The sequence below is a fragment of the Stylophora pistillata genome, chromosome 3, assembly GCF_964205215.1.
Source record: "Stylophora pistillata chromosome 3, jaStyPist1.2, whole genome shotgun sequence".
Lineage (NCBI taxonomy): Eukaryota > Metazoa > Cnidaria > Anthozoa > Scleractinia > Pocilloporidae > Stylophora > Stylophora pistillata.
The window spans coordinates 36,638,465-36,648,464 of NC_142521.1; the positions used below are offsets into that span (position 1 = coordinate 36,638,465).

At 39.1% G+C, this 10,000-nt stretch overlaps 2 protein-coding genes across 2 annotated transcripts in view; both read left to right on the forward strand.

Moving 5' to 3' along the window:
- Nucleotides 1-10,000, forward strand: part of LOC148735895 (NLR family CARD domain-containing protein 4-like) — a 105,966-nt gene that overhangs the window by 15,435 nt on the left and 80,531 nt on the right. The gene's annotated exons all lie outside the window — the stretch shown is intronic.
- LOC148735897 (uncharacterized) lies at nucleotides 8,525-9,321 on the forward strand. The gene has a single exon (XM_088753007.1). The coding sequence runs from the start codon at nucleotides 8,525-8,527 to the stop codon at nucleotides 9,254-9,256; it is 732 nt and encodes a 243-aa protein (XP_088609133.1). The 3' UTR covers nucleotides 9,257-9,321.

A 10,000-nucleotide genomic window follows, 5' to 3' on the forward strand; every position in this document is an offset into this window, starting at 1 on the left:
TAAAAGTTAAACAATAAACCTTACATCCAAAGAACAGAACCTTTTACTCGAACATTCGGGTATTATGTTGATAGGACAAAGTCTAACAGTCCAGTCCGGGAAAACAATATATTGTTTAATTTTCTGCGGCTGTAACAAAGGGTTTTACATTGTTTTCAGTTTGGAAAAGATATTATTTTTAGGGAGCGTCTGATTTATTCTTTCGTCAACTCTGTCCAACGTTTTAAAATCAGTCGCCTTATCCTTGTAAGGAAGTACTTCTTAATGTCTCTAGAGTCGGGTGGAATGGACCGTCTGAGTATTATCCTTGAGAAGCCGGATAAAGAATGGGAAAGTCTTGTGGAAGAATTCTTTGTCTTTGTGCTCACGCTGAGCGAAGTCTTATTTACGGGTGAATAAAGGCTGATAGTTTCGAAAGAAACTGTTTGGGACTGCGTCGGTGGGGGTAACGAAATAATTTGGATATATCAACAAAGTTGAAATGGTAAATTGGCCGCAGTAACGATTACAAAAGCTGACATTTCGAGCGTTAACCCTTCGTCGGAGCGAAGGGGACAACTTCATGATAAAACTGCGAAATGTTAAGAAATTTTTATTTCTCGTTTCATCTGTCGAGCACGATAGCTTTTACTTTTATTCTACGTTTGGCTTAGTATCCTTTTTGGGCCTAAAATATTTATATCAAGGGGTTCCTGTTTCACTGTTGCGTGTTAGAGAAGGTAGACAAGGGTTTATGTTATCGGGAAATTTCAACTACCACGCTGTGTTCGAGAAATAAGTTCGAGAAATAAGCCCCCATCAAGTTCTCATTGGAAGGTTTGTGTACAAAAATCGGATTCTTCGTGTCGACGTTTCAGAGTGCATGCTTCACAAATAGGCTTCAGTATCTAATTAGTGTGAGGAAACCGTGCGTGCTTTAAAATGGTTTAAATAACGTGTCTGGATTTCAACAATACAAGCACTCAAGTACACGCAGATAAACTAGTGCCCAGTTTATGAGCTCCCTTCCCACTCCACTTCTCTCCCAAACCCTAAAATCTGATGTACTTGTTAAAGGATACTCCAATGGCGCTGCGCGTTTGTGACGTCACCAAATTTTGACCCCCTAGAGCGATTAGGAAAAACAAACAAGCTTCTCGAGTAAAGGAATATGGGCGATGATGCACCCATCTGTAGTTTAAACGTCTCTAAAGCTCGTATTTTAAATCAAAACGACGGTGTTCCTGGCTCAAAAGTTCGAGCAAGACCCATAGAACTATACAAACACACAATTGAAGCGTTGGTTTAAGTGTAGAGGCTTGAAATTAAACGGAAAACGACCAGACCTCATCGCACGTGTTCGTGACTGCGTCATGTCGGGAAAAGTTATGTACTTGATTCAAGTATAGGTGACGGGAAATGGCTTCAGGCGAAGATACTAAAGACAAGTAAAGTCGATCGCGTGAAACTTAAGGATCTAACAGTTCAATGTAAAAAGGGGGTTGACAGGCCGCCTACACGACTGCCCAGCGCGTGTTTAGAATAGCCTATTCAAAGTTTGGCTCTTACGAGTATATCTTCGAGCGATCGCCCTCTTTTGTAAGATACGAGTGGCGGATTTTTGTATAGCTCGCTCAGTACTGGTTTTGTTTCTATTAAATGCCTGTGTCTCATGAGAATTTGCTTTAGGTTTGGCACTGATGGTTGGTATTGTGAAATAAAAGGAAAGATTCGTTAGTTCGTCTTCGGTTTCTGTTGAAGAGCTAGTTTCCTGTTTTTGAAATTCACCTCTGAGAGAGGGCCTCTGGGTAGCCTCTCTTTCGCAAATGCGCTTTGAAATTTGAAATTTTCTCCTCGAATATTGTTTGAGAGGAGTTTGTTCCGAGAAGTCTAAGGGCCTCTCCTTTTATTAAGACTTTCTTAACTTCTTGTGGGTGACAGGAACTATAGTGCGTATACTGAAATGTTTCAGTTTGTTTAAAATGAGTACGCACATCAAGGATTGCGTCCTTTTCGAATCGTTCGCCGTTGTAGATGTAGGTGTCCAGGAATGTTGTTTCCTTATCAGAAATCTCAGCCGTAAATTTTAATGTTGGATGATGATTGTTTGCTTTTTCAATGAAACGTTCTATTGTCTCGGGGGTGGAAGCGGAATAATGAATAATGAATAACGGCTTGAAAAAGAAAATGAATAAGGAATAACAGCTTAAATTAAAAAGAAAATGAATAATGAATAACTAGGGTTTAATCGAGAATAAAGAATTATACCAAAAAAGAATCGCGTAAAGAAGCGATAGAGATCCCGCGCTCGAAACTTGCAATTTTCGTCAAATCTTTGATGTCTTTGATGGTTTTTATGACCTTTCGGTGCCTTCCAGTCTCAGATTACAGATCCTCATTGCCAGCCGATTGCGTAACTTTTTCCTGATTTCGGTCCTGATTGGTGCGTGCTTTTTATGTTCGTTTTGTCATCACTGTCTGGTTCGTCTCTTTGTGACTGTCTGCCTCGAGTGACGTGTCGGTGTGTTTCGAAGAGTAATCGAAGAGTTATAATCTACAAATGGGAAAAAAAAGGAGATAGATCGCGACAGACGGTAGGTTAAATTCAAGTTTGATATCGTAATCTACATTCGGTTTATGTTTGTTGTTCACTACAGTTCATACGCTATCAAAATTGCATTATTAATTCCAGGTCACATTCCCAATCCTGGTCGCCTGAAAGGTCAGAGCGAAGGTCAGAGCGAAGCTCAAAATGGTCGAAAAGATCGGAAAGGTGGGTCAATTTTAAGTGCTTAAATGTTGATTTATTATAGTTTTCTATTTAGTGGATTGTTTTCACATGCTGCAGCCAATCTTAAAACGCGAAGTGACTGACGTCCACCGAAGAACAAAACTGACTTTCCTTCGTCTTGTGTTTAATAACTATAACCCGCAAAATAACCCTAACCCGCAAAATACCGTTTCGCAAATTACGATTTCGTTTCGAAAAATAGCTAGAATTATTAATATGAAAAATTTCCCAATAAAATGCACCAAAACATGTACCATTAATTAGCGCATCGAGGAACTGTCTGGCAAAGCACGTGTCGAAAGCACGTTGGAAAGCACGTGTCTGGCAAAGCACTTGACGAATTTCAAGATGTCAATCCCACATTTCCGACGGAATTACTAACTACCTTCTTCCAACTTTCTTTTGTACCGGCGAAACATACACTATCGAATATATGTGACCCAGTAACTGCTGTAATTTACAATATATTGTAGAATATTACACTGCTAATAATAAGCAACTATTCTCCATTGAAAAAATTTTACCTAAGCGAGACTCAGTACATAAAGCTAAAGACGCTTTCCTAATTTCAAAAGGCAGAACACTTGTAACTCATGGTCTGAACATTCGAGAAGCAACATGCTAATTATTCATTTTCGTATTAGTTTTTTTTCAGTGTTATTTTTTGTTACCAGTTAGTTTTATTGGTCTACCATTGCTGTTTTTCTAAGTGTAGCCCCACGTATTTCCGTTGTTACGTAAAAATGTCACCTTTATTAAAAAAAAAAAAAAACATCGCACCTGAAGAAGGCTGGTTTGGCAAGCCGAAATATAGTATAACTTTATATTTCATCCTATGTTGTATCTATCTTTGCTTCTATATATGATTTTAACTTGATACACCGATCGGTTTACTAGTTTGATTTAAACATATGAAGTTCCTCAAAGCAATATAGAACAATTGATTTCTGATCTACATTTTTGTTGGCACATCTCTTTCAGTTCTCAACACCTGTCACGATCACCAAGGAGGCGTGGCAGATCGCAAGAAAGACCAAGGTGACGATTTGCATGTATTTTACGGCACCTATTTGATCAAAGCTTTAAACCTACGTCCAGGTCGGTTTAATACAATATTGAAATAAAAAAACAGACGATCACAGCTAAATGGATCATGGAAGAGCAAATCGGTGCTGGTTTACGCCTGCCACACTACTAGTATCAGTATAGCAGCTATAAAAATAGACTCTTCACTCACAGTGATTAGTAAAGGATTAGAATCCTTTATTTAAAAAAAATGTTAACCAGAACTTTGGGTTTAAGTAATAATCCGCATAACAAGGATAGCGCTGAAAGGCAATGCACGATGGAATGTCAACGTTTTTCATTTTAACAACTAGTGATCTCATTGGCCTAGACTCAAAAACCGCTAAAAAGTTAAGGTTCAAGTTGCATTTTGTCTAATTTTTTTTAAGGTTTCAAGTATATTTGAGACCCAATCGCACAACATACAATTTTTAAAAGATATTGTATTTGGGGAACTTCATCAAAGAAGCAAAATTAATATCTATTGTCTTCTGCTGTTCTGATTGGTTAAGCACGAACATTACCTAAAATCTATTTGATGCAAATGGATTTTATTTTTGTAACGAGCTCCTTCCCTATTCTTGAAATCAAAGATATTCTATGTGGGAAAGACCCAATGCCACGGAACGATGAAGTTTGCCATCGTTCTTATGTGGAACATTACTTAATATGGGTACCACATTTATTTCTTTCATTAATTTCTTGTGATTGTCTTGGTTGATGTTGAGGTCGATAAATTTTTGTTGTTATTGTTATTATCTTTTTCGGAACTGGCCATTTTTTCTTATCCATTATAGCAATGGACTCATGTCGTAAAAAAAAAAAACATTTTGATGTCTTTTGTTATCGATTTGTTCGCAGCAATTCCAAAATCCTTGTACACTTTGAATCAACTTCGGAGGATTTGTACTTGTCTATCGATATAATTTGGCTTTTTTGAACCCTGTGCTTATGTAAATCAGTGTCTAAACTGAAAATTGGTGTTTTATTCCTAGATTTAAGCGCTCTAGGTTTCAGTCAAAGTCCAGATCACGTTCATCGGAAAGGCATCATTTTGAGATTACCGAATCGCGCCGAGAATCCTATAATAAACCATGGTCAGTATAAATGTTGTGGTCTGCTTAATTTCGATTAATTTGTGTTCACCAAGCTCTCGATACCCTCTCCAGTATTTTAAAGCCCATTTCCAACCGAGATGCCTTGCGCGCCCGGATCATTTTTCATATATCAAAAATACGCTATTTTCCTCGTAGTTGCGGAATCGCTTTGATATCTTCTTCCATCTTACTAATTAGGGCTTTCAAAGTTCCATCTTGAATCATGTGCGAACAACAAACTATCGTATTATCCATAGCAGTAAATAGTTTTTAGTTCTTACATGTATGACGGTGAAAAACGTCATTTGAGAAGTTGATGCCGCCGAAGAAGCGGTCTAGAGGAAGGCCGAGTCTGCCCGGCTCGGCAATGGTTATCCGACTTCGAGAGTCTGTGTATGATTTATGGAGGGCAAGGAAAACAACCATGGGTTCCGGTAACACTACAGACAGTGCTTTTGCAGAAATGTTATTGCATTGTTCCTACGATGGAACTAGAGACTCCGGGGAGATTTTTTTCAGGTGAGAATAATTGTTTGACTGATTTTTACTTGAGATCCTGAGATATGTATGTAAGCGATCTCATTTGTACAAGTCATTATTCTATAATTGAAATGCGTAAAGTAAATCAGTTTTGGCCAATATTGGTTATTTTTTTATATTTTATTTAGTGTTGAAGCCGAACAATTTCCTTCAACATCATGTAAGCTTTGTACAAGTTTTATACACAGACTCGATTTATGATTTTTCAGTCTCAAATATTTAGCTGCAAATCTGTTTACTGTATTCTTCACCAAATCTTTGTTTTTCTTTTTAATAGTGTTTGTGAATGACTACCAGAGTTCGCCATTTAACAATAGCGCGATTCCAAAACAAAAACAAACGACTGCAAAGGATCTCGGATGGAAACAGTGGTTAAATATTTTTTTAAGAAAATATCATCCGTCCGCCCCTTCAACGCCTTTCCCTTTCAACTTTGCGCAATACACTGGACTCGAACTGGACAAAACAATTCAGGATCGGTTCATATGATAACTTTTGAAAATAAGCACCGATTATGCGTGGAACTAGCTTACAGTCGAGGCTCATGCGGGGGAGTCTCGTTAAAAATGTTTGCACGTGAAAAGATTTTCCCGCATGAGCCTCGACTGCAGGCTAGTTCCAGTTCAATACCATGAATATGAATATTGTCGAACATTAACAGTCCTTGAACTATTTTCTACATTGACATATATGAAATGACATACATTGACATATGTGAAGTAATCGGCAATCGATCGGCAAGCGAAGAATTCGGCCCTGGCATACGGCAAATTCATCGGGAAATACGCTTTTCAAAGGTTCATCCCTTAACTGTACACGTCGTAAAAAAATGAGCCTTTTCGATCCTTTGGTGGTACTTTGACTGTTTCTAGCAAATGCACCGCTTACCGCTCAACTAGCTTTAACGTGCTAAAGAACCTTTTTTTCTTGTTGCGGATAATGTTTTCTATATGCTTTTTCCTCTGTGTATGGGACAAATCCGTTAGAACTGCGCTTTTGTTTGTAGAAAGGATTGTTTTAAATCTCCCATTTCAAAGAGGATTAATTGATTTACTAATGAATGAAAAATGTAAAACATTGCACAAGCATGGCGAATATATTGGCGCGAAAACCTGTTGGTCGCGCGTACTTTTCCGCCTTTAGTTTATGGTCTTAATGTGAACACTGTAAATTCCCATTTGTAAATTTTCTTGTCATTGATGTTGCCATTTTTAATGGAAAAAGGGTAAAGTATTCAAAAGTTACTATCATACATGACCCGATCCTAAATTGTTTTGTCCAATGACGGTATTATTGCGTATGGCTTTATGATTTAGGCTTTACAGTTGAGTTTTATGGTTGTGCTGTAAAAGGAACTACTTAACAATTGGTTCATGCTTTAGCGTGCACTATCGAGTTATGGAGCACGCGGGAAGTTTGGAGAGCACGAAAGAAGCGTAAGAGTTGCCCGAGGCGATAGCCGAGGGAAACTCTAGCTTCTTGAGTGCTCTCCAAACTTCCCACGTGCTCCATAACTCGATAGTGCACAGCTGAAAGCATGAACCAATTGTTTTAGAACATAGCCGGTGGAATTGTGCATCAAATCCGACGCGAAAAACGGACAACAATATCAGTTGAAGCGAATCGTGACGGCGCTGTTTCCGAGTCTCCTTTTCATATGTTTTTCTCTCTTTCTGCCTCATTTAAGAGCTCTAGCCCAAGGGAAAAGGTCGAAACATTGTCTTCGTTTTCGGACTAGTAGGCCGAGTTTCTATTTGTATCCATTATTGTCGCGAAATATATTATTTTTTCCCGCGCTAACAATGGCCGCTCGCGCGAAAAAAAAAGTTCTGGCGAAGTCGGATTTGCTGACGCTATCAGCGTGCACTATCGGGATTTTGAGCACGCTAACGTATAATGAATTTAATTGCGCGACTCTGCTAGCTATGTTCTAAATTTGTATTGATTTCGTTTTCGAAAGGGTTTTTTGAAGTGCTGATTTTATGACGAGGGAAAACCGCATAACCCGCAGAAACACCTGTCGGAGCAAGGGGAGAACTAACGACAAACTCAACCCACATTGACGCCGGGTTCGGGAGTCGAACCCAGGACACATCGGGGGAACATGAGTGCTCTCGCCACTACACCCTCCCCTGCTACCTGTTATGATCGAGTTTTTCAGTGAAGTAATATTTATTTAATTTATCTCTATATATATTCTCTTAGGTTCAAGCTAACTGAATACTACAAACCTGTTCGTGAAAAATTGTTTCAAGTCACTCAAGCTGGAGAAAGTAAGACTTTTATGCGTACATGTTTCCGTAGCACAATATAGTTCTGTGGGCTAACCATAAGTATGCGCTAGTTCTTGCAATTAAATGACAACAGAATAAAGATACTTTACGGTCAAATTAACGTACCCTTCTGATGTTTTTTGCTCGGTTGTGTCAGGACGACAGATCGTACTTTTACTGAAGTTTTATGCGTATACATTGTATTCGGCGTTCAATATTGTATTTATTGTATTGGGACTCATTGTCCCAGTATATACATTTTTGTATTTCTTTACAAGTAGATATTCAGTCGATGATATTATTACTGACATTGCTTGTTGCACTGAAAAAAATATTAAATCCAATTTAAGGCACGTTTTGTTGAGATATTCAGAGCATTTGTACAAAAAAAAAAAAAAAAAAGAAAAAAAATTGAACGAGAGTATACAAACGCTGAGCCCTTGATAAAACTGTCATCTTTTGTCCGTCCATACGCTCAGGTGTTTGACATTGACCATTAGAGGGGAGCCGCGAGATTTTCATTTCATGAGGCAATGTCTTTATTGGACAAACTAGTGGAATTCTTAATGATGTGGGACGAACAAACAGAGGAAAAGTCGAACAGCAACTTAAGGTCCCGACCAAGTGTTGTCATACACAACAAGGGGATCAATGGAGATGATGCGTGGCAGCCTAACGCGACTGCAAAATTTTCTCTCCGAGTTAGGTGCTGAAGACCTTCTAGCCCAAATTTGATTGTCTGCGCTGGTCAACCTTATGCTTGAAAATTTTTTTCGCTCATGAGACAAGAGGATCCCATTCCTACTCAACTCGAGTACGGAATTAGACGCACAGCCTGTGTAAGGGAACTGGAGAAGAGAATGTATCGTGGGCATTTACACTACCTCACCGGGCCCAAAAGCTATTATCCGGACAAAGTATTGGATTCTCCTCCTCCTCCCAAGCCATCCATATCCCTAATCGTAGATCAAATGGAGAAACTATCCCTTAGCGACACAAACGAGTTAAGGGAATTCGCTTCATCTTTCGGGAAGAGTGTTCGACAACATACTGTCAGAGACAAAAGCAAAGAAGATACTGGTCAATTGCCGTGTGCAATACCGTTCTCGTTGCAACAGCGTGAGCCAGGTTCAAATGTTACAACAAGTACTCTGCTACAGGGTGACACTCAACAAGCACCCTGTCAGCAGTCCGTCCTTCATTGTGAAATTTTGTTCAAAGCAGGAGAAGTTGTCGCTGTGAAACACGGTCGACGAAGGGAGAAATGGGCTTTTTTCTTGGCTCTCCTCCTAAAGGGTCTCTTAGTCGAGGACAGAACTGCAAATGAACTGCAGGTTACCGAAAATGTAATGGATATTATGTGGCTGGACAATATCGAAACTGAGGATATGTTCCTGTTTAAAGAAGCGTACGAAGACCACAAAAATTCGCCCTATTCCATTGTGGACCGTGTGTTGTGGGGGTTTTACCACTCGCTTGGCGAATTAACGAAAGGTACTGAGACTCTGTAATTTTCTTCTTTGTTCTCCTATACTGCTGCTTCTACTACAGCTAATTTCCTCTCTCTTGTTCCACTGCTTATTTTCTGCTACTTTCAGCGAGGAGTGCTCCAGTTTTAAATACAAAAATCACAGACATGTTTGGGTTAGCTAACCGTGGGAATTTCCAAAACAGGATGTTCAGTGTGGGTAAAACTCAAGGTCAGTTTTACCAACTCAAACATGACCACCTAGCAAACTAGTTATCCTCAACCATAACAAGAGATTAAAATGTCTAGCACGGTAAGTGCTGAGCCAAGTTCAAGCACACACTATAAATAAATGATCAAAACTATACATTCATCAAAATAGCACGTAGGGGCGAAAAGGCGAGACTTAATAAAACAAAAGGCAAACCTAAAAATGCTTGAAATATCAATCCTTGAAAACGCTCTACAACACGTGTTTGTGTCGCTATCACCTCTAACGAAATTGATTCAAAATGCTATCAACTTTCGCAGGAAGAAGTTGATAGAATTGAAAGGATTCTTAAAGGTGGAAACAACAGTGACATCGAGTCCGACGAGGAAACTAGAGAAAGCGAAGTTGCTTTCGCATCCAGGGATGACCATCCCAGACGTGTAGCTTGTAATAGGAGATCTGGACGCACTGCAACACGTTTGAGCCTAAATTAAGTTAATACTTTGCTTAACGCAACACACGTATTCATTGGTATAAGTATTCTAGGATCTCAAAGTTATTTCTTTCGTTGTGTTG

Coding starts and splice junctions, on each gene's coding strand:
- LOC148735897 (XM_088753007.1), top strand. CDS start 8,525: ATGAGACAAGAGGATCCCATTCCTACTCAACTCGAGTACGGAATTAGA.